The sequence below is a fragment of the Heptranchias perlo genome, chromosome 9 (assembly GCF_035084215.1).
Source record: "Heptranchias perlo isolate sHepPer1 chromosome 9, sHepPer1.hap1, whole genome shotgun sequence".
In the NCBI taxonomy this organism is placed as follows: domain Eukaryota; kingdom Metazoa; phylum Chordata; class Chondrichthyes; order Hexanchiformes; family Hexanchidae; genus Heptranchias; species Heptranchias perlo.
Genome location: NC_090333.1, coordinates 49,069,353 through 49,094,298, shown reverse-complemented (window position 1 = coordinate 49,094,298; position 24,946 = coordinate 49,069,353). Strand labels below are relative to the sequence as shown.

The 24,946-nt window shown below is 43.8% G+C and overlaps 1 protein-coding gene across 2 annotated transcripts; it reads right to left on the bottom strand.

Annotated features, from left to right (window-relative positions):
* Nucleotides 1-3,362: 3,362 nt before the first annotated feature.
* insl5a (insulin-like 5a) lies at nucleotides 3,363-4,784 on the bottom strand. 2 transcript variants are annotated; one of them, XM_067990366.1, is made up of 2 exons: nucleotides 4,441-4,784; nucleotides 3,363-3,885 (listed from the first exon to the last, which is right to left on the bottom strand). In XM_067990366.1, the coding sequence occupies exons 1-2, from the start codon at nucleotides 4,628-4,630 to the stop codon at nucleotides 3,638-3,640; spliced, it is 438 nt and encodes a 145-aa protein (XP_067846467.1). In that variant the 5' UTR covers nucleotides 4,631-4,784; the 3' UTR covers nucleotides 3,363-3,637. The 2 variants fall into 2 exon arrangements, with proteins under 2 accessions (XP_067846467.1, XP_067846468.1); XM_067990367.1 differs by having other exon boundaries at nucleotides 3,363-3,882.
* Nucleotides 4,785-24,946: the final 20,162 nt, after the last annotated feature.

Here is a 24,946-nt window from a genome sequence, read left to right as displayed (position 1 = left end):
CTCCAAAAGACATATACGTGAGAACAGCTGAGGATCCATCTAAATAGCGTTTGACATCGCCTTAGGACTTGTACCGCCAATAGTTGGTGGGTGGAACAGAAAGCGGCATTAGTCGGGTAGTGAGGTCGAATAATGGCATCAACAAGGGAAAAAATTTGCAGGGCTAGGGTTAAGAGCAGGGAAATGGGACTAACTGGATTGCTCTTACAAAGAGCAGGCATAGACTCGATGGGCCGAATGGCCTCCCTTCAGTGCTGTAACTGTTCGCTGATTCTAATATCATAATGATGCCACTCAACCCTGATTTGAACATGTTCATGAGGCTCCCACCTGTTTCAGATGGTAGCTCTGGCCACCAGGATTAATGTACCCTGGAAAATCTGACCAGCAGTAAACATAGGAACAGGAATAGGCCATTCAGCTCCTCGAGCCTCTTCCGCCATTCAGTTAGATCTTGGCTGATCTGTGGCTCAACTCCACTTACTTGTCTTAGATTTTTGTTGGGCAAGGGTATCAATCGATCGCAGTTTTGAAAATTTCAATTGACCCAGCATCCACAGCCTTTCGTAGGAAGTTCCAGATTTCCAAAAGCAGCGGTAATTGGACAAGACAAGCAACAATTTTTTCTGCCCACTACCGCCCTGTTTTTGAGCACAAACACGACAGTTTTTCTTTGGAACGAGAATAGTTAAGAGGGAAATCTAACCGAGGGCTTCAAAATAATGAAAGGTTTTGAGAGGGTGAAAAGTGGAAGATTGGCTAACTAATAAAAAAAATCAATGTCAGGGGGCATAGACCCAGGATTAACACTAGATGAACAAAGGGGGAAATCAGAAGACATGTTTCCACAAGGGTTAGAACATGGAATACTTTAGCTCAAAAGCCTGTTGAGGCAGAGATTGTAACATCATTTAAAAGGAAATTGAAAAGGAAAATGTATTTGAAAAAGAATATAAAACAATATGAAGAAAGATTGGATTAGGGTAAACAACTCCAGTTGAAGAGCTAGCACTGGCACGGGCATGAGGGACTGAATTACCCCTTCCTGTGCTGTAATTTGTAGAATTTTATGAAGCTAGATGTGTCATCTTAAACCTCAGTGGCATCTGTGTGTAAACCTACTGAGCTCTGAGAAACTGTCAGATTTAATAAGTGTTTCAGTCAGTAGTTGAACCATGTAGATCAGGAGGTTTCCCAGTTTAACATTCTGTCTGCACTGAGTTATCTGATCTCAGCTGGTGTGGTATGGGTGCCGCAATTGGCTTTAGCTCCTCTGAAAGAACAAAAGAAAGATTCGCATTTATATCGCACCTTTCACAACCTCAGAATGTCCCACAGTGCTTTACAGCCAATGAAGTACTTTTGAAGTTGTAATGCAGGAAATGCAGCAACCAATTTGTGCACAGCAAGGTCTCGCAAATGGCAATGTGATAATGGCCAGATAATCTGTTTTAGTGATGTTGTTGGTTGAGGGATAAATGTTGGCCACGACACCAGGGAGACCGCCCTGCTCTTCTTCAAAATTGTGCCATTGGATCTTTTATGTCCACCTAATAGGACAGAGATAGGGCCTCAATTTAACTTCTCATCTGAAAGACAGCACCTCTGAATGCAGGACTCCATCAGTACTGCACTTGAGTGTCAGCCTAGATTTCGTGCTCAAGTCTCTGGAGTGGGACTTGAACCCACAACTTCCTGACTCAGAGGCTAGAGTGCTGTTACTGAGACTAGAGTGTTGCTACTGAGCCATAGCTGACACCTCTGGATTAGGGAGGGGAAAATGAACTAAGGGTTCCACTCCTGATCGCTCTCCAGCTATCTGAAGATGAGTGTTGGATGCGCAGTGTTGGGCACATTATGATACTCCATAATCTAATAGCCTGCTGAACCTCAGTCACAGCTCACACATGAATAACAGCCATTTGTACAGGATGACAGCAAGCAACAAATGTTTGTGGAATTGTACCCCAGGAAGCAATCAGCACCTTCAGAGAAAAAAACTGGCATTAAAAAAAACAATGGTTAACACACTGCAACATTAAATATTTGACTATGGAGCATAAAATTATAAAATGCTTTGCATTTGACAATGAAGAAAGCGATAAAATACCTCCTCCACTCAGTTATGTGTATTGCATCTTGGTTAGAGATGTTTTGTATCATTGAGATCCTTTTAGTTAGACATCATTTCTATATGTCATCAGGTATCTATCTAAGGAGCATTGCCATTTATATTGATTTTTGTAATATTAAAGTATGTATATGTACTTTGTCTGAGGATTGAGTGGCAAATCTAAAATGCCCTTTTTCACCATGAGCCAATTGTTTTATAAGATAATTGAGTTCTCCCAATGGCTGACTGGGGAGCAGTTTCAATAAAGATGTATCTCATACACTACAGTAAACCTGTGATCACAAATGGTCCTTAATGCAGGACACCAGCAAGGTTGAAGAGATGAAGTAAATAAGTGGTTAGGTGGTACCAAGCTTGGGTTTTAAAGACCTGTAGATAGTAGGATGAAAGGAAAGAGGTAAGGAGCTGCTTAATTTTGAGGCCCATGGAAAGAATGAGTTGATGGAGATGTTATAATGGCCGTTGTAACAATACAGTTAGGATTCAGAAAGGTGGGAGTGAATGCAGGATGGTGTATTTATAGCCAAATACACTTTATAGTGCCTTCCCTATTATGAACAATTTGCCTGCATCAACTTTGTCTGTTCCTTTCATAATTCTTAAAACTTGTTAGGTCACTTTGAAGTTTTCTTTTTTCCACAAAAAAGTAATCCATCTTCCTCATAGCTTGGGTTCCCACTACCCCAGAATCATATTGGTTGCTTACCATTGTTCTGCTCAATACCAGACTGTTCACAGTCCTTGGCATCCTATTTGACCCCGAGCTGAGATTCTGGCCCCATATCCTCTCCAAGATCACCTAACTAACATTGACTGCCTCTCCTCCTTTAGCTCAGCCCCTCTGATGCTAAAACTTTCATTCTTGCCTTTGTCACCTCCAAACTTGACTATTCCAGTGCTCTTCTAGCCAGCCTCCCATCCTCCATAAACTTAATCCAGAACTCTGCTGCCTGGATCGTATCCCACAGCAAGTGCTGCTCACCCATCGCCCGTCTTCACTGATCTATGAGGTTGTTTATAACTCACTTGCGCCATGAGTTATTAGCCCCAATTTTCTGATGGGGAAAAATGGAAAATGTTTGATCGTTCAAAAATGCAATTTCTATTTTTCAGCATTGTCAAAGGCTCTAGAAAATGATCAGACAGATATCAGTTGGAAGTTTTGGTAAATTGTGATTTTTGACTGCATTTTAAGAATTAAAAGATGCAACTGACATTTCCACCAAGTTTATCAATAACTTTATTAAGTTAAATTTAACATTTAACACATATATACAGCATATTCTCGCATCTTAAAACAAGCACATTTTACTTTGCACTTGATAAAAAATTGCCTTACACCTAATATTTGCATTAAATAACTACGTAACATCTACATTAATTGCGCTTATTAAAAAGTATCACTTCTGCATTTTTCTTTAAAACACATTTAAGCACATAATGTACCACAAGCCTCCAAAGACGTGAGCGTGTGGCACTGATCACAGTGTGCTCTTCTGTGCTTCAGCAGAGAGAACTCAGTTGCTTTTTGTTGCAGCCCCTCTGGCAGCAAACGGCGTTGAGGTGCAGGCTCAGCTCACGCTTGTCCCGGGATGGATTTTCGAAAGCTTCCAGTATTTCTTCCAGCAGTTCTGGCTTGTAACTCAAAGTGTCCTCGCTGGACGATGCCAATCTCTGGTGGAAGTCTGGGAACCAGTTCTGGAAGCTGCTGAAATCCGAATTATCCATAAACGGAGACTTCTGATCCTCTGCTGGTGATCCAAGGCAGAAAAGAACATTACAGAGATTTGGTGACAAAAACGTCTTTTGAATTGCAACTTTTTCAACTTGTAAAAGTGCAATTTAATCTGAACAACACATTCAAAACGGCTGCAATGACTCCGTTACCATATTTAAGTTACAATTAGCTTAATTACGAATATATAATCTAAACAATATCTACAAGAATTTCTGAAGAATGCTTATCAAAATTTTCTATTACTTCTCAGTTCCCTGCTCAACTTTTGGTCCAATTTTTCAAAGAATGTAACGTTGTGAATAAATTGATTATCTAATTTCCGCAGCATTCAAGTTTTGTTTTAGCATTACAAAAGGCTTAGAAAAAAAAACTTATTTATAAGAAATATTAACTGAATGTTGCATTGAAAGTGCAAAAGTTAGTGTGACCAGTGAATGACAGCCCCTGATCAGATAATATTTCATGCAGATATTGAAGTCTATATTACGAGAAACTTTAAAAAAACAAAGTCAAAAATAGCCGGCAAATTATTTTCTCTCTCTCTCTCTCTCTGTTAGTTAGCGCTCACCCCACAAGCCCACAGCCCCGGCCCCGGTCCCGGGCTCCCTCCTCCAGCGCGAGCCGCCGCACGTGTAGATGACCGCCCGGAGGAACTCGCGGCCGCACAGCTTGACCACGTGCGGCCGGTCCGCCCTGACCCGAGAGACGGCGAGGACCGCCATCAGGGGCAGCAGTGCTGACAGTGTCACGGAACGCATTGCTTTCCCGGTTACCGACTCCGGCACTCAGCTAAACGTGCTCGGTGCTGCGAGTGAAGAAGAGCCGCGCTCTGAGCTCCCGGTGCCCGGCCGCCCATATTTTATATCTTGTTGCTCAGGTTCACCGCCTCCTCTCAGCAGTCATTCTGCTAATTAATGTGCTGTTAATGAGGGCCGCGCACTTTCTCAAGCGTCATCAGCATCAGTAATGTTGTGTCAAAGTACCGTAAAGAGGAGCCAATTAAAGAGACAACGGACAGCGCTTAAAACACACTAAATAAAGAGCAACCAGGAGAACTAAACAAGAATGTGATCAATGGAGAGCACCAGAGATCTAGGAAGAGCATTAAATAGAGCAGGATGAAGAGAAGTGAAGAGAGCTAGATAGGGGTAATGAAGAGCACTAAATAAAGGGAACAAAAACACACAATGTAGAGAAAGGTGAATGAATGGTGAAAAAGAAAGAACTTGCATTTATATACCTTACCTTGACCTAAGGAGTTTCCAAAGCGCTTCAATCAATGGATTACTTTTGAAGTACAGTCACTACTGTTAAGTAGGTAAACTAGGGTTGCCAACCCTCCTGGATTGCCCAGGAGTCTCCTGGAATGGGGTATGTATCTCCCGGGCAGCCCGGGAGAACTTTGCCCTTTAAATTTCTCATCACAGCAGCGGCCGCTCTCCCATTGCATGACGTCACCGGTTACTGTCACAGAGAGCCAGCCTCACTTAGGGGTGACTGAAAACAGGACTGACTGCTGGAGAAACAGCCAGGAGTCTGGGTGGGAAGAGAGAGAGTTGGAGCAGGAAAGGGTGCATGGTTGGAAGAGGGTGAAAGGGGACTAGGAAGCAGGGGATTGGGGTGGGCAGCGGTGGTGAGACAGGAGACTGGGTATAGGGGGAGAGGGAGACTGGGGAATGGAGGCTCGGGGAGAGGGAGACGGGGAATGGGGTCTCGGGGAGAGGGAGACTGGGAAATGGGGGCTCGGGGAGAGGGAGACAGGGGGATTGGGGCTTGGGGAGAGGGACTGGGGAACAAGGTGGGCACAGGGCCCAGCATTTCATGCAGAGCCGGGAGCAGCTGCAGCAACATGGTGAGTGGGAGCGACGCCGGAAAGAAACTGCCAGTAAAAAGGTGAGTGAAACCTGGGGACTTTACTGTGGGTAAACAGTGAAAGACTGTTTCCACTGGTGGGTGAATGGGGAACAAGAGGATGGAGACCGAGGATTCTCACTGGAAGAACTAAGGGAGAAGGAAGGTTTTTGCACTGAGGGCTATTAGACTGTGGTTGCTTTACCACAAGTGGCTATTGAGGCAGAGACTAGAACATTATTTAAAGGAAATGGAATAGTATTTGAAAAGGATCTGGGGGAATGGGGTTACAGGAAAAAGCGTCAACCGGTGGTGGAATGAGAAAGGGAATTAAGAGTGGTAAATAGTGAGAAAGCAATGAAAAATACTTAATAAAGAGAAAAGGGATTGAGGAGCACTAAATAGCAAGAAGGGAATGAAGAGTGATAAATAGCAAGGTAGAGGAATGAAAAGTGCAAAATAAAAAGAGAAATGAAAAATGCTAGAGAATGAGAGCACTAAGAGAAAAAGGAATGAAGTGAACTAAATAGGAATCAGGAGTACCAAATAAAGACAAAAAGGACAGAAGTCTGGTAAATAAAGATAGAGGAATGATGATCACTAAATAAAGAGAAAAATGAATGGAGATAAATAAAATAAAGAGCCCTAGAGAAAAAGAGTGCTGTAATACAGCTAAAAGCAATGAAGAATAATGTGATGAAGAATGTGGACAGTATAAGAAAGGGAAATAAAGAGCACTATAAAACTAATGCAGAGCATTCCCTCGATGCTAGGAAAACCCAAGTATCAAAATATATGCTTAAATGGAGACATTTAACAAATATAAATAAAAGAATAGATTTCTATTATAATGAAAAATACCAGATGAAACTATGAAACATCCAATCAACAGATTTTTTTCACCTATTTAAAGTTAACCTAATTTTATCTTCCTTCCCTGAAGGCACTAATCCAAGTTGCCAAGTGTCCATTCTTTACATGTGAACCTGGAGAGTGAGTGTGCGCAGGCTACGTAACAGTGGGGCATCACAGACAAGCCTAGTCCTGCCCTTCCCCAATTTCACACACTTGCATTTTCCAGTAGTGATCATAAAATAATGACCAGGAATGAGACTGCTGACTGAATTGTTCCTCTCCCTAGGTTAATTATTGTGTCTTCACCAATGCTCTAGCTGAGATTACTAACGGCACGGATCAGGGATCAAATCCAGGATCATTCTAGTTTGCATGGCTCAGTATCATAACCATGCTGTGCAGTTACCCATCAGGCCATTAGAAGAGCCCTAATTATTATCATTAATATCTTATAAAATCAGAAAGTTTGACCACATGAAAATTCAATCAGCACGAAAGAGTACTGAATGGATGTCAAAAAGTGTCACTCATCTCAGGACTAAATGCAGGAAATATTTTGAAGATCAAACTCTGTCTGTCTTACTAATGCCATTACATATATACACAGCTTACAACTCATTTAAATTCCAAAGTCACAAATCAAATGTGCTATTGCAACATTTTTAAAAATCACCTGATCGAATGGAATAGTAGCCATTATCAACAAAAGATTATTTTTGCTTAATCGCTTTTCTGCCCCTCATTAATATCTATAATTTTACACAAATTATTAGCTTTCACACATTACTGTTGCTTTGGATAAAAAAATAAATCCTTCATGCACAAATAGCAATAACTTTCATCAAGCAAGGAAATTCATCTCACTTTGGTATTACATTTTCTTTGTTAGTCATAAAACTTGAATCATTAATTATTAACATCTTTAAAAATATCATTGCATTAACACTGAACACCCAAAGCATTTTTTAGATTTTAAAGTGGACACTTTCTACATATACAAAGTAGAATGGGAAATGTGAAGCATTTTTGCCTAAACCTTTGTCTAACCTCTACTATATAAATAAAGTCAATATATTAAAAACAAATTTTATGTTAAAATCAAGCCAGATACACGGAGACTCCAGAAATGCTCAGCTATTTCGGTGCACGCCCATTATAACAAAAAAGGCCCTGGGAATAGAACCTCACCTGCCCCAAGCATGGTCCCTGTGTGAGAGACAGCGAGGCGAGGGCCGGGGCCAGGGACAGGGACCTCCTGGTTCCTTAACCTCCATGGCACCTGACATAAGTTTAGAAGCCAGTAAGCCCCACGAGATGAAATGTACCAGCCTCTTAAAGGGGACAACTGGCCTCACTAAGGCAGAGGGGGCGGGGGGAGAGAGAGAGAGGGCAGAATTGGGACCTAGAACCCCAAAGATTGGATTTAAATTTTTTCCCAAAATCAGCAGTGCAGATGCCATCGGAATGCCAGAAATGGACTAGGCACTTGCCTGCCCTTCGCCTTTAGGATTAGGAGACCTTTTGGTGAAGTCCGCAACCAATGCATTCAGGCACAGCAGCCACTAGAAATTGGTCCTTTCTCATCTTACTTGGATGTTTTCAAGTTCTAGAGGTCCAAATTAGAATCCCTTTGTTTGGAACCATGAAATACTCTTAATGACATCAGTTCTTTCTTGGTAATATGACAGCTCCTTTGAAGTGGGAGGGAATTGTTTGGCCCCCTTGTTTAATATCCTATGTCCTGCATGGTACTCACTTACAAACATATGAACATGTAAAAAGAAGGGTGAGAAATTCAGATTCATCAATGCTCACCTCAACCTGTGTGCCTCCCAACTCAAACTCCACTAATGCTAACCGAAAGGAAGGCAAAAAAAACTTAGGATTTCAGGATAAACTCTAGGAAACTCCTCCAACTTGATAAGGCAATCAAGCAAGTTCCAGGAGACCATGCTGCCCATGACACATTAGTAGGTGAAATTATCTAACTCTAACCCTAACACACATCCCTATTATACAACAATGACCTCTTCATTCAGGAACTTGCCAAGTCTTTTCTTAAAGGACTGTAGTATACCCAATCTTAACACATCCACCAGTAACCTCTTCCAGAGGGAGACAATCCTCGGAGAAAAAAATACCTCCTGCCAGATAACCTGACTCCTTGTTTGAGTTTTATAGGCATGTCCTCTAGACTTACTATTACTATCCATTTCAAATCTCTTACCCAAATCTATTGCATACAATTCTTCATAATTTTAAAAACATCAGTCATTTTCCCCCTGTAGTTATCCCTTTATTTATGCTGCCTCATTCGTTTAAATTTATTTATGCAATAATCACTATTGGCCAGATGTATACCCACACCAAGATTACAAATTATCTTAAGCTCACTACTGAATAATGGATCCAGTATGTTCTTTTCTCACTAACATGCTGAGTCAAGAAACAATCACTGATATTCTTGATAAATTTGTCTGTTTTACCACCCTCCCCACTTTGCTGCCCCCTATCAGACCACCAATAGATGAACAGTTGAATATTTGTTATTAGCTGTCCCACCTTCCCCTACACTTGTCCCCTTTGGTGACTAGTTGATCTCTCTGGTACCTCTCCAATACAATACTTTCCTACCACTTTGAGGTGCAGTTATCAGATTTAGCAAATGATCCAGTGGCAGGTGGTCTTAAGGAGTTGGGACTAGAGCCTTCTGCTCATCTTTCCTCACCAATTTGTTTCATAGCAGCTCTGACACTACTCACAGAGAAACCGGTAGGATGCATGGATTTCTTGTCTTTAGTGTCAGCCATTTTCTTTTGTCCAGAAGGTATGTGTTAGAATCATAGACTCATAGAAAGGTTACAGCACGGAAGGAGGCCATTCGGCCCATCGAGTCCATGCTGGCTCTATGCAAGAGCAGACCAGCCAATCCCACTCCCCCGCCCTATCCCCGTAACCCTGCAAATTTTTTCCTTTCAAGTACTTATCCAGCTCCCTTTTCAAAATCATGATTGAATCTGTCGCCACCACCACCACCCCCCCCACCACCCCCAGGGGGTGCATTCCAGATCATAACCATTCAAGTCTAGAGGACATGCCGATAAAACTCAAACAAGAAGTCAGGTTATCTGGCAGGAGGTATTTTTTTCTCCAAGGATTGTCTCCCTCTGGAAGAGGTTACTGGTGGATGTGTTAAGATTAGGTATACTACAGTCCTTTAAGAAAAGACTTGGCAAGTTCCTGAATGAAGAGGTCATTGTTGTGATTATCCTCATGTCACCTTTGGTTCTTTTGTCATTCACCTTAAATCTATGTCCTCTGGTTCTTGACCCGTCTGCCAATGGGAACGGTTTCTCTCTATCTATTCTGTCTAGACCCTTCATGATTTTGAAAACCTCCATCAAATCTCCTCGCAACCTTCTCTGTTCCTAGGAGAACAACCCCAGCTTCACAGTCTATCCACGTAACTAAAGTCTGTCATCCCTGGAATCATTCTAGTAAATCTTTTCTGCATCCTCTCTAAGGCCTTCACATCTTGCCTAAAGTGCGGTGCGCAGAACTGGACACAATACTCCAGTTGTGGTCGAACCACTGTTTTATAAAAGTTCATCATGACTTCCTTGCTTTTGTACTCTATGGCTCTATTTATAAAGCCCAGGATTCCGTATACTTTTTAACCACATTCTCAACCTGCCCTGCCACCTTCAACGATGTGTGCACATATACCCACAGATCTCTCTGTTCCTGTGCCCTTTTAGAGTTGTGCCCTCTAGTTTATATTGCCCCTCCTCATTTTTCCTACCAAAATGTATCACTTTGCATTTTCCTGCGTTAAATTTCATCTGCCACATGTACGCCCATTCCACCAACCTGTCTATATCCTCTTGAAGTCTATTACTATCCTCCTCCACTGTTCACTACACTTCCAAATTTTGTGTCATCTGCAAATTTTGAAATTGTGTCCTGTACACCCAAGTCCAAGTCATTAATATATATCAAGAAAAGCAATGGTCCTAGTACCGACCCCTGGGGAACACCACTGTACACCTCCCTTCAGTCCGAAAAACAACCATTCACCACTACTCTCTGCTTCCTGTTACTTAGCCAATTTTGTATCCATGCTGCTACTGCGCTTTTTATTCTATGGGCTTCAATCTTGATGACAAGCCTATTATGCGGCACTTTACCAACCCCCTATGAAAGTCCATATACACCTCATCGAACACTTTGCCCTCATCTATCCTCTCTGTTACCTCATCAAAAAACTCTATCAAGTTAGTTAAACACGATTTGCCTTTAACAAATCCGTGCTAGCTTCCCCTAATCAATCCACACTTGTCCAAGTGACTGCTAATTCTGACCTGGATTATCGTTTCTAAAAGTTTCCCCATCACCGAGGTTAAACTGACTGGCCTGTAGTTGCTGGGTTTATCCTTACACCCTTTTTTGAACAAGGGTGTAACATTTACAATTCTCCAGTCCTCTGGCACCACCACCGTATCTAAGGATGTTTGGAAGATTATGGCCAGCAATTTCCACCTTACTTCCCTCAGCATCCTAGGATGTATCCCATCTGGACCGGGCGACTTATCTACTTAAAGTACAGCTATCCTTTCTAGTACCTCCTCTTTATCAATTTTAGCCCATCCAGTATCTCAACTACATCTTCCTTTACTGAGACTCTGGCAGTATCTTCTTCCTTGGTAAAGACAGATGCAAAGTACTCATTTTGTACCTCAGCCATGCCATCTGTCTCCATGAGTAGATCTCCTTTATGGTCCCTAATCGGCCCCACCCCTCCAGTTACTACCCTTTTACTGTTTACATGCCTATAGAGACTTTTGGATTCCCTTTTATTTTTGCCACCAGTCTATTCTCATACTCTCTCTTTGACCCTCTTATTTCTTTTTTCGCTTCTCCTCTGAACTTTCTGTATTCAGCCTGGTTCTCACTTGTATTATCAACCTGACATCTGTCATACGCCCCTTTTTTCAACTTCATCTTACCCTCTATCTCTTTTGTCATCTAGGGAGCTCTGGCTTTAGTTGCCCTACCTTTCTCCCGTGTGGGGATGTGCCTAGACTGCACCTGAACCATCTGCTCCTTAAAGGCCGCCCATTATTCAATTACACTTTTGCCTGTCAATCTTTGATTCCCATTTACCCGGTCCAGATCCGTTCTCATTCCACTGAAATTGGCTCTCCTCCAATTGAATATTTTTACTTTAGAGTGGTCCCTGTCCTTTTCCATAGCTATTCTAAACCTTATGATACTATGATTGCTGTTAAATCAAGGTTTGTGTTTAATTATGGTTCAATTATATTTTGAGTTTCTGGAGCATGTTTTTAATGCTTTTTCTGAAAAAACCTCACCAAATAACACATCAAGTTATGGTTCAGCAAAGACTGCCAGTGATACTTATCAAGAATGTCTTCAATTGGAAAAGATTTTCTTCATTTTGCACAAGCAGGCAGGTAATGTTATAGAAGCCCTGAGAAAACATTTGAAAATGTTCCAAATTTACTTTCAGTAAACACAAATCCACAGTATTTTTAAAATGTTCACTTAGCGCACATATTGGTCCAGAATATTTTGCAGTTGATTCCGATGGCAGCTGAAAGAGAATTGAATTTGATTCAAGTGTGGGTGAAGCAGTGTAGGGTGAAGAGAACAAACATATTGGGCTCGATTTTCGGACCTCCGAGCCAGCAGGTTCGTGGCAGGGAGTCTCCGAAAATCGGGGGTTCCCGGGACGGGTCTGGAGCCTGGCCCCAACCCGCCCACTTCTGGGTTCCCCAGTGATGCGCTGACATGCGCGCGCAGCCCCCACATGTGGGACTCCCGCCGGCAATTAAATCCGGCAGGATGCCACTTAAACCAATTAAGTAGATACTTCAGGTCGTTAACAGGCCTGATTGACCTGATATTTTAGGAGGGGTGGGATTTTCAACTCAACTGAGACTGTTTCCCATACTGGGGGAAACACTCCCAGTTGAAATGGACGTGTTGCAGCCTTCAGCCTGTGGCAGCTGCAAAGGTCCATTTGACAGGTGGGGGGGAAGACCCTCACTCATTGCAGGAGGCCACTCTGACACTTGGGACAAAGTTTGGCCTCCACCACCCTCCTCCTAACAATAAAATTCACAACCTTGCAACCTCAACCCTGGTGTGCAGACACATTTGCCTACCTTGTGGACACCCTCAGATGTACATCTTCCGGATGGGGGCCGCCGTAGCTGCAGTCATGACCTCCTCGGAGGACGAACAGCATCACCAGCCTCTCTGGCCATGCCGTCCACCTCTGACACATGGAGCTCCACAACACAGTGCTGTGACACATCCACCTGCACAGCAGGAGGGAGAGCAACCGCAGAGAGAGATGCGTCGCAGAAGGCACTACCCTCGCCATAGGGTCTACAGACCGAGGCTCAGCTTCCTGGACCTCTCTGAGCAGCAGTGCACACAGAGACTCAGAGTCACTCGACATGTAGTCATAGACATCTACAGCCTCCTTCATGCCGAGCTGCTCCCAGCTGGCCCGAGCACCATCTTCTTACCTGTCATTGACAAAGTCACCACTGCCCTCAACAACCTCCCCTCTGCATCCTTTCAGGGTGCCACCGGGGACATCGCCGACGTCTCTCAGTCGTTTCACAAAAGAGCCCTGCAAATACACCTACACCCACTCTGCAGTGACACAATGGGTGTCATCAGGTGTGGGTCTTCATTGTGATCCTCAGGAAAGGGCATTATTGTGCAAACCAGACAAGATTTTCAAAGACGTGGCAGTAGTGGTGATAACAATTTTTATGATTTTTTGCAAAACAAAGGAAAATAAATGAAAAACATGACATTTCGTCTTTCAACCCTGTGCATCCCCTTTGTGCTCACAAATCCTTCGCCTTACGTTTACGGGAACCCCTACGTGGTGCTGCCCCTGTGGCTTCAGCAGAGGTAGTGGCAGGTTGCTCTTGTCCATGCTCTGATCGATGAGATGCTTTGCGCGGACGCCCTCTGGGTTTTGGTGCCCATGAGGGCCCCTCCAAAGACTGCTCCATCTGCACCTGTGCAGGGCCAGACTCAGCCACCTGGAGAGGGGGCAGCATTGCGGGTACTGGTTGAGAGGGGGGCAACGGGTGAGACGTGGGAGCGCTTTGAGTGGCGTCCCCACTTCCATGTTCCCTTTCACCATCATCTCTCTCCTGGCCCAGGCCCACATCACTCCTTCCACCCTGCTGGACGACAGTTTAGAGGACCTGTGTGAAGCCTTGGCAGGCCAGTTGTAAGGTATCTGTCAGCCTGTTTAAGGCGGCAGAATGTTGCTCACCCTGAATCCGAATGGTCGTTGTCAGGGCCTGAATGGACTCATTGTTGAGCCGTGCTTGACGCTCGATGGAGGCTAGCCTTTCCTTCATTGCAGACATTCCCGCACCTACCTGTGACACTATCTCAGAGATGCCTTCATGTCTGTGTGACAGTATTCCACTCATGCAGGAGCTGGACTCCTCCATCCTCTGCGCGATTGTGGAGAGTGTGCGGGGCAACTGTTCCAGTACCATGGCAATGTGCTGCTGGCCCTCGATGATTCTCCTTTTCACGGCTGGCCCCTAGAGTTCAGCATCTGGGTCCAGCTGAGCAGAGCCTGGAGAAGAGTGCTCCGACCGTCGCGGACTCTCCACGGCTGCCCCTGCCACCAGGGTCTGCTCGTGCTCACATGTGCGTGGTGACTCACCATGTGCAAGCCCAACTAAGTGAGGACGGGGACCCACCGAGGTGTGTGTATCTGCGCTGGTGGATGCATGGCTCAGATGTGATGCTGGACCCTCAGAGGCCGGCAGGTCCTCTGAGGAATTGCCCTCCACAGTCACGGCGGTAGCAGATGGCCCTGTAAGAGAACAGAAAGCAATATTAAGCATGTGGGCAGATGTTGAGGTGCTGCAGATGCCAAGTGATGCTAAGATCATTTGCTATCATGAGTGTTAGATTTCTGTCACCAGCCACTTGTGCAATCCCAGTCCCGGCATCCACCATGGACAGGCACTCCAGGGTCTGGCTTATTTTGAGTGCCTGCTGCTTCGCCTGGTGTGGCGCGCCCCCTCTGGTCCTTGCCCTCTCCTGGGCATTCTGGCGTCTCTTCTCCTATCAAGGCAAAACACAGAGGCGTGATTGAGTGATGGTTGCATGGTGAGCCGCTGCATGCATTGGTGTGGGTGGGGTTGAGCGTGAGGGAGATGCACGGGAGGGTGCGTGTGCAACATAGCCATGATATTTTATGAGGATTGGGTTGCGTGGTAGTGTTCGAATGGGGATGGGGCGGTGAGAACGTGCAGACAAGGTGAGGATGATGGTTGAGTGGATGTGAGGAGTGATGCGAGAGCGTTGTGGTGGCAGTGCAGAAGGGGTTGTGTGGTGGTGGATGTGATGTGGAAGACGGAGTGTGCGAGAATGCGTAAGCATACTCACTTTGGCTGACCTGGTTAGGTCATTAAATCTCTTCCTGCACTGGACCCAGGTTCAGCACACATTGCTACTGCTGGTGACCTCCTCGGCCACCTTCAGCCAGGCCTTCTTGGTGGTGGAGGGAGGGCACTTCCTCCCATCCGATGGGAAAAAGATTTCCCTCCTCCTCCTCACCCCATCGAGCAGCACCTGGAGTGATGAGTCAGAAAACCTTGGAGCAGCCTTGCCTCTGGCCTGCTCCATGCTCCTAAATTGGTTCTTTGCTGCAGAAGGAGCATTGGAGGACTGCCCCTTTAAATAGGGCTCCTCCTGCTGACAGCCTGTGATGCGGGTGCGCAGTGCGCCCGCTGCGCAGGTCTAGGACGGGAAACCCGGTTGCCAAGGTAAGTGCCTTCAATTAGGCTGCGATCGCGTGCGGAGCACCTCGAATTCACTGGGAGCGTTACCCACGCGCCAGTCGACCCCCCCGCTGCCAACCCGCCTCCCTCCTAAAATCGAGCCCATTATCTTGATGGAATGTGTTCCTACCTGAAAAATCTCTTAAAGAAGCAACCAACTCTCCTTGTTCCTTGGTTCCCTGATTGAATAACTGAAACTAAATTAAGAATTCAAAAATATTGCAGAATACATTGTTTTTTCCTTCAAATTTCCCCTTCAATTTTTATACTTTCCCTTCCTCTCCTGAAAGTACCTGTTCCACAGATACCCTTTGGTATCTAGCTCAAATTAACATTCTGCCCATGGGAGCCTACCAATAGGTATCACTGTACTTTTCAACCACATGGGCTGGCAAAGCAGTTCAATTTTGTCCTTGTCTGACATCCATACATGCGCACCTCTAGTAGAGGAGAAAGAACCCCACCCTAGCTTTCTATCTTGGGTCTGCTGAGAACAATTGTAGCACCCCAACTGCTTCCATGGCTAAGGTCCTAACTTGGCAGATACAAGCGATTGAAACGTAGTCTATGTGGATGAATCCCACTTAGCACTGTGCCATTGAGGGAGCCTAAACAATAATTTTAATTGTTTAAATCATGGCTAGAAGTAACTAGAAGTTACTGATATTCTGGGACATTTTGACAGATATAAAGGTGATTTTAAAGAGATGTCAGATCTGCACTGGATCCTGGAATACCAACACCTAGCACACAAAGAGGGACAATTCAGGCTTGATACCTCCACTTTGTTCAGTCCACGATCTGAGCTCCACCATACAACGAGGTACCAGGCAGAGACTGTGACATCTCTCTTTGATGGGAGAGGGAGAAGGATGTCCACAGCAGGTTGCTGCTACATCCTTCTATTGGCTGGCTAAAAAAGGGGAGTGATGGAGGTGTGGAAGCAGGCTATCTCAGTGTGTGAACCAGCAATTTAGAACTAAAAATAAGGAGAAAATACAGGAGTGTACTCCTCTTGTTGAAGGGTAAATACCTTTATTAAAAAATATTTTAGAAGACAACATTATTGATGGCTCAGTGGATAAATGCACAGAGTGGTGTTGTACTGAGCCATACAATTCAAGAAAGTCTCAGGCTTAATCTATAGGATGTGTTGAGTTAGCTGGTCTTAGCTAGGGACGATGGTGGTAGCATTTCTGTTGGCCTCAATATTCCAGGCAAGAGAGCGTGAAAGAGAGAGAAAGAAATCAGCCAAAGGCCCAGCTCTTAATCACTATCCAATCATAGAAACATAGAAAATAGGAGCAGGAGTAGGCCATTCGGCCCTTCAAGCCTGCTCCGCCTTTCAATATGATCATGGCTGATCCTCTATCTCAATAACATATTCCCGCTCTCTCCCCATACCCCTTGATGCCTTTTGTGTCTAGAAATCTATCTAGCTCCTTCTTAAATATATTCAGTGACTTGACCTCCACAGCCTTCTGTGGTAGAGAATTCCACAGTTTCACCACCCTCTGAGTGAAGAAATTTCTTCTCATCTCAGTCCTAAATGTCCTACCCCATATCCTGAGACTGTGACCCCCTCGCACTGGACCCCCCAGCTAGGGGAAACATCCTCCCTACATCCAGTCTGTCCAGCCCTGTCAGAATTTTATATGTTTCAATGAGATCCCCTCTCATTCTTCAAAACTCGAGTGAATACAGGCTGAGTCGACCCAATCTCTCCTCATACGACAGTCCTGCCATCCCAGGAATCAGTCTGGTGAACCTTTGCTGCACTCCCTCTATGGCAAGTATATCCTTTCTTAGGTAAGGAGACCAAAACTGCACATAATACTCCAGGCATAGTCTCACCAAGGACCTGTATAACTGCAGTAAAACATCCTTGCTCCTGTACTCAAATCCTCTTGCAATGAAGGCCAAAATCTATCACCATTTAAATAATACTCTGCCTTTCTGTTTTTCCCGTACTGAAAAATGCTCATGTTTAGATATCAGATGAGCACAGGATCGGACTCGACCGTGGTTAACTCCTGCTAGAATAATCTGGCAACACTAACTGTTTAGGTTTACACGTGAAGAATCGTCACTTGGGTGAGGTACCTGAGACCAGCGTGACAGCAAGGGTAAAGGAGAAAACCTTAGGAGTAACCTTAAGAGAAGAAAAAAACAACTTTGCTGGTTGCTTCTTCATATGTAAAGTTAACTGATCTATTTTTTACTGCTTTGATTGACCATTGTTCGTATGCACATTTGTCCCTCCTTACTGACAAAGATTGGGCTTTGATTGCACTAACAATAAATAACATGTAATCACAACAGTTAGTCACAAGTGAAGAAAATTAATGTGTCAAATTAAGAACAAAGCAGAGCAGCCAAAAAAAATGATAATTTTTAAAAATAGCTTTCATTATAGTGAAGATCTTTAAAATTAACACCATGAATGTTAACAGTTCTTGCTGTAATATTTCAAATGGAAAATGAGTCACTGCTGGTATTTGCTTGTGCATTAATTTTGAGATCTAGTAATAATATGAACTCATTAATTTGATATTAAGCCTTGTAAACTGGTCTTTTAATTTGACATTATATAACATTCAAATGAAAGGTTAAAAAACACTTTAACGCACTGACTTGCAATTAATTTCATGAATACCACATTCATTAAATATACACTCTCAAAATCTTATGTGCTCCGAACTGGCTCATTTAGTAAATCCGCTGCCCAGTGTGCAACTGAGCCAGGCACATCAGGAAAGTGCTAACTTCAATCCTGGTGTGCACTGAGTTAGCTGATCTCAGGCCAGGTGGCAAGTGGGATAAAGCTCGGGAAAGGAAGAAATCAGGGTTCCAGAAAAATTCAAACTCGGGTTCCTGCTTCTGATTGCTAACCAGTGACTCAAGTGAAAGAGTACATGTATGTGAACCGTGCACAAGGATGGGACCAGAAAAACATGCTAACATACTAACAGTACTATCCGACTGCTCCTAGTGCTAAATATTATCACACAGTATTTGCAGAATGGGCATACTGAAAACATACTGGAAGCAACTGGCATGAATTTAACACAACACACCTCTTTCACTGGACGATGCCTAAATGATTACAAAAAGTGACAGGTAAATTGTAAGGCTTTAATCTAGTGAGTGACTTTCTAAACCAGACCAAAGCTTGAGCAGTTTTGATCCAACTTCCTAGTATGTTCCATTAATATATTGTTCATTAGGTTTGGATGTTTTGTAAAGTTTCCAGCCATGTTTTTTTCTCTTGAGACAACTAACACCGCTTGATGTGTTCACAAAATACATGAACTATTTTCAATATGTTGTTGATCTGCAGAGATATAGCCAGATAAACATTACAGATAGAGCACCCTCGGTACTATTTCAGTATCTCGTAGTAAAATTCACAATGTACGAATTACAGTGATACTTATAATATGGCCCAGGAGCAATTTTCAGCTTACATCCTATTCACATGTGTTCTTGACAGACTGCTGCTCCATATCCCTCTGGGCTTCCATCATGTCCTGGCTGTGGAATGTTTGCTGAGATAGAATTCAGCACTGATCCCTTTCATGTTCTTGTTCTCCAAGAGAAGGTGGAGTTATCCCAGCTTCCATATGGCAAACGTAAGGTCCCTATTAAAATAGAACTGTTTAATTGAACTATTGATCCTAAAGATTTTTTTCTTCTGCTCTAGGGGGCTGGGAGGTGTTTGGTTTTGATTTCCAACAGGGGTGGGGTGGGGGGTGGTGGGTGGTCACTGGATAACAATCGGGAGTGGAAAGACTGACTGATATTTTCCTTCTGTAGCCCAGGGTCGATAAGGCCAATTTTAACACCCTTACAGCTAACCACGCAGACTGGGGATCAAACCTAGGACCTTCTTGGACTACATTTTACATTGGGCAGAAAATCCACCAGCTAAACCATCATGGAGCTCTTAGTAATTAACTTAAGACCTACAGTACATTGTACTTTTGGTTCATGGTGAAAACTTGCGAGGATCTCTAAATTAAACTTGCAATGTACGTTAGTAAAAATTAAACATGCAGCAATGTGCCAGTCAGCTTTGATCATCTTTTAAATCACCTGCCAAAATTGCAGAATAATTGGCCACTCTTCAAGGTAGTTTCTGACATTTGGAATAAGGTGCTTTTAGCTATTGACAAACGATGAAGCATTGCACATACTGATAACACATTGGCTGTAACCAGCACAGAAATACTAGAGATACTAAAGACAAAGTAAAAGAGCAGATCATAGTCAGTAAAAATCAATAATAAAACCACTGGGCCTGTCATTATCCACTTACTGTTTTATGTTGCTATGTAATCTAGGCATTCTATAGCTGTAGATCTGTCATTTCATTTTACTATCCTGTATAAATGTCTCAGCACAGTTTAAAATTGTCTCCAAATGATAACGATACAGTTTGAACAATGTTTGCATTCTTGCTGAAAGATGTAATTACTAAACTGCTGCATAAGGTGAAAGCTTCACTTTAGGTGACAATTCTGCCAGTATTGGAACATGCTGCATTAATCTAACATCTGTTTGTTCAGTTTGATACAAAGAAACTGTAAGTGGCTTCTCCATCATATATTGAACAAGGTCAGTAGTTACTTAAAAAACAAAAGAAATGCTGGAAATACGCAGAGGTCAATCAGCATTTGAAAGAAAGAAAGAAATTAACATTTCAGATGTGACCATCCAGCAGCATTTCCTCTTTATATTAAATATTTCCGTCATCTGTATTTTTAATTTTAATCCCTGGGGTTTTTCTTGAATTCATATCTGTCAGAATTATTTAAGTTATTACACAACTCATGTAATAATAACTGCCTTGCCTTCATCTTTGATGCCGTCAAACATCAAAAGACACAGACGGGGCATGATTTTAGCATTGAGGCAGGAAGGGAGCGGGGGGTGGGGGGGATGATAATCGGACACAAGACCCGAAAGTTAAGTTGGTGGGTCACAAACTGCAATCGTGACCTTAATGAGGTCAATAAATTTTACTTCTGGGCTTCGCGCCCGACAGCCAGCCTGATTGACAGACTAGTTGACTGTCGGGCGGGAAGGCCAAAGATTGGAGAAGAGGGAGGATGGGAGCATGGGCCATGGAGGACATTGTTTGGGGTGGGTGGGGGGGTGGTGGAGGCTGATGCCGGGAAGAGATCAGAGGTCGGTCGAAGAGGTTGCAGAGATCGGAGGTCGGGTGAAGAGTCGGAGGTGGGGGGGGTGGCCACCATCGGGGGGCAGCGGGGTCCAGCGTTGGGGGGGTCCAGCATTGTGGGGTGGTGGATCGGCCAATCGCAGGGTCATGTCGCGTCCGGTGAGCTTGTTTACCTGGGAGAAGCTCTGCAGCTCCTCCGGGCCCAAAAGCAGTGCAATAAAGGTACTCACCTCGTGGATCCGACCCAGCCCATCTGCTTTCACCTGATGTGAATCAGAAACAATGGGAAACCCAAACAGGTAAGGTTGAAGTTGTTTTACTTTTGTAATACACAATAAGAACCTCAACTATCACAATGAAGTACATTGCCCCTTTAAAGATCGGCCCGCCGGTTTTAAGTGGGGGCTGGACTTCTGGGTGTCTGTTGTGCGTGCATCCAAACTTGTCTGGGTCAAACCCGGAAGTGAGGGTGTTGGAGCCGGAATGTGGTCCTGCTCCAAAAATTCACTATTTTTACTGCCGATCCACCCCCAACCCACCCGTTCTTGGGATTTGAAATTACTCCCCTGGCCTCCACCCCACTATTGCCCCAGCATAATAACCTCCTTCATGGCCTCCAATCCATGGGCTGCAGACTAAATTGAACGTAGCGTAAGACTGTCCTAACGGTCTACCACAAGAGCTGGCTTGATAACCTTTCCTTTTGTGCAGCCAAATTCTATCGGGGTGATTTGCAGGGAAACAATGCTAGAGGAAAGACCACAGTTTGACGTCAACAAGCTGAGATATGGTGGTTGACTGGTGAAAAGCTGAGTTGGGAGGGGATTCTGAGAGTAGATGGTGGATCTCATCAAAGAATTAACTTTGATGAGAACCGGGAGAGGTAGAAGAGAAACTACAGAATGTAGGATGGGGACTGGGATGGAAGTTAAACTGTGGGGCCAGAAAGAGTAAAGATAGCTTAGCGGTTAGCCTCAATTTCAGAGACAAAAAAGACCATAAGGTCCTTGCGTTGGTGATCAAAGTTGAGGATGATGGGGTTGGAAGAGTTTGAGGTGGAGTAGAGGAGGTTGGGATCCTTTTGCTCACCAGGATGAACTTGGAGTAATATGTTTTGGCCCTGACGGGGAGAGGTGTACCTGGGATCATTAGGCATGTACACTGAGGCCTGCAGCCTTTGGATTTGAGTCTGCAAATGTTTCGCTCTCACTGAGCACACTGAAAAGCACTGTCTCCATCTGTACTGTACATTTTTGGGTTCTTACACCAGATATTTTCCTTGGATCCTCTGTCACACAAAGTAGTTTGTGTCACAGACTATTCTCTATGATCTGGAGTGAATCTTTACTTGCCCAATATCCAGTAAATGTAGCAAACCTGCAGGTTGAACAGATAACCCTTGACACTGTCGTTCAGCTTAGTGGATGTGTCACGTGCAATCGTGTGCTTTCCTGAACTTCAGAAAGGTGGAAGCATAAAATCAGATTGTGAATTAAGTGAAAAACTACTCGACAAACAGTAAACAGATAAATGAATGTATAATAGATTTATAGTAATTATACATTTAAGTATAGCTCCTCAGCATATAGAAAGCAATAAAGTCACGTCTCTGGTACTAACACTGTAAAAGTGAACCTTTTACATGCTGACCTGCCACAACATCTTTGGCCTGCCCATATCACTGATAACTTTTGAATGATTCACAGCTTGGAGGAAGTCAACCCCAAATATACCCCCAAAATCCTTTGAAGATATATATAAGACCCAAAGAATGTTTTTTTCCAAAAGTACCTCTCAAACTCAATTAGAGCTGCTAATCAAACATATCCGGTAAACATTATCATAGGATACTTGTTACTGAATTGAGTGGCTTGTTTCCCTTTCTGGGAATCAGATTAATCTGTTCTAAAAACCCTTTGGATGATCTGTGGGACATTTCCAAGTGCTAAGTATTCATATATCAAGGCTTTATTGAATGATACAGTATTTCTCTATCCTGATATGTATATCAGCCATACTGGGCCATTTTCTGTAAATGAATCTAGTTTTAACTCCGTGTATACTGTGACCAACAAGACAGAAGTCAATAATATAATCCATCAGGAACAAACATTCTTAATTTTTACCACAGTACAAAATTGATTTTTTCAATCTGCTGCTTTAGCAGGAGTACAGCATCACTGCAAAAGCATAATGGGTTTTGTGTGATGTTGACTATACCATGTTGAGCCTGACACACTTAATGAGCCTAGTTGCAACCATGCAGGTTAGATGAGCAGGTACAGATGGCTGCAGTGAGACTTTGACACCATCTAGGAGCAATCTTCACATTACAGTCCAGTTGTGGATGCAAGGGATCATTTCCATCTATTTGCAGCCGTTACAAAGTAGATCCTATCCTTTTATCTTCTGACCATTACTCTTTCTGCAATCATAGTTTACTCGTTAGTAGTGATGGTGGAGTTCATGGCACAATTGCTTCCTCTCTAGACAGTTTCATTATTGTGACACAACATTGTAGAGAGGAAAGGAAATATATTGTAGAAGTCCCTATTCTGCATTTATTTTCCCCAGTTGGGCCACCCTTATCAAGGACTGCCATAGTTGAGAGGGTGGGTGAGCAATCCACTCCTAGTAAATGGCAATCTAAACTGGCCTCATGGAGATGCATGAATATCAGGGATGTCTCTCCCTTCCTTTCCCTTGTTTACATTACAGTTGAACTTAATTCTATCTTTACTCAAATCCCCATAAGGGGTAACTGGAAAGCAATCAGGAGCAGGAACCCTGGCTGATTTTCCCCTCCTTAGCCTAGGAATACTGAAATCAAGTATAATATCCCCAGTCCACATAGGTAGAGACCAGTTAACTCAGCACAGCCCAGGGATTGAATATATAGTCTTTCAGGTCTGAATGGTTCAGTACCAATACGCACAGTGCATTTTCCTCAGGAGCCACAGGACGTCTCCATTTAGCACAATTTATAATTACCATGTTGGACTGTCCCTTTAATACATTTCTATTAACGTCACTCTCCACTGCTCTGTTACTTTCACACAAGGGACCAAAAAAGGGAAGAAATAAAACAATTTAATCTGTACCTTTAAAAACACACAGAAAAAAAATTAAATATGCTCAACTAGCATCAGCCCATCATTAAATATTTATTAATAACAAAAAAACTTTTAATCCAGAATAGAAGATTATCAACAATTTCTTTTATATTTTAAATTATAACTAACAATTTAAAACAACTCACTCATCTCTTAATCACTGGAGTATAGCTAAATAAAGGTAAAATAACAAAGACAAATATCCAGTATATATTAGAGGAATAATATATAGAGGTAAATGATTTACGGAGGGTAATGTAATCACAAGTTTCAGGTGGCATTCAAAATATTTACTTTGTCACCTGAAACCCTCAAATAGATTACAGACTTATTGGGCTCAATTTTAAAAACAAATTGCGGGTGCGTTGGTGGGGGGGGGCGGGGGGGGGGCTGTGAAAATGGTGAAAATCCCGAGCGGGTTCGGAAACCGGCTCCAACCCGCCGACTTCCGAGTTCCCCACAGACGCACATGTGTGCACGCCTGCTTCATGAATCTGGGAGTCTCACTGGCAATTAAAGTCGGCAGGATGATAGTTAAAGAACCAAATGTACCTCAGTGAGGTACTTAAGGTACTTTATTTCTGACGTAGTAGATCGTTGAAACGATTTTAAACTTACCTGGGTGGCTTTCCCACAGCTTCCGATTCACGCCTGGTGAAAGGGTCGGATCAGGCAAAAATAAACTAAATAAATTAAATAAAAAACCATTGCACAAAGTTTAAAAAACAAAATAAACCTACCATTCCACCCTACTCCGATGTCCAATGTCTCCCTCTCCGATGTCCCCCTCTCCCCTGATGTCCCTCTCCAATGTTCCCCTCTCCCCCTGATGTCCCTCTCCGATGTCCCTCTCCCCCCACCTATGTCCCTCTGCGATGTCCCTCTCCCCCCCGATGTCCCTCTCCGATGTCTCTCTCCCCCCCCACCGATGTCCCTCTCCCCCCGATCTTCCCCTCTCCCGCCTGATCTTCCACTCTCCCCTCCCCGATCTTCCATTCTCCTCCCCCGATCTTCCCCTCTCCCCTCCCCAAACTTCCCCTCTCCCCCCGATCTTCCACTCTCTCCCCCCGATCTTCCACTCTCCCCTCCCCGATCTTCCATTCTCCTCCCCTGATCTTCCCCTCTCCCCTCCCCAAACTTCCCCTCTCCCCCCGATCTTCCACTCTCTCCCCCCGATCTTCCACTCTCCCCTCCCCGATCTTCCATTCTCCTCCC

Bases quoted from the DNA above. Each gene is read 5' to 3' on its own strand.
- insl5a (XM_067990366.1), bottom strand. From the start codon at position 4,630: ATGCGTTCCGTGACACTGTCAGCACTGCTGCCCCTGATGGCGGTCCTC. The intron at 3,886-4,440 runs GTGAGCGCTAAC...TTGGATCACCAG, and splicing joins CGGGGCTGTGGGCTTGTGGG to CAGAGGATCAGAAGTCTCCG.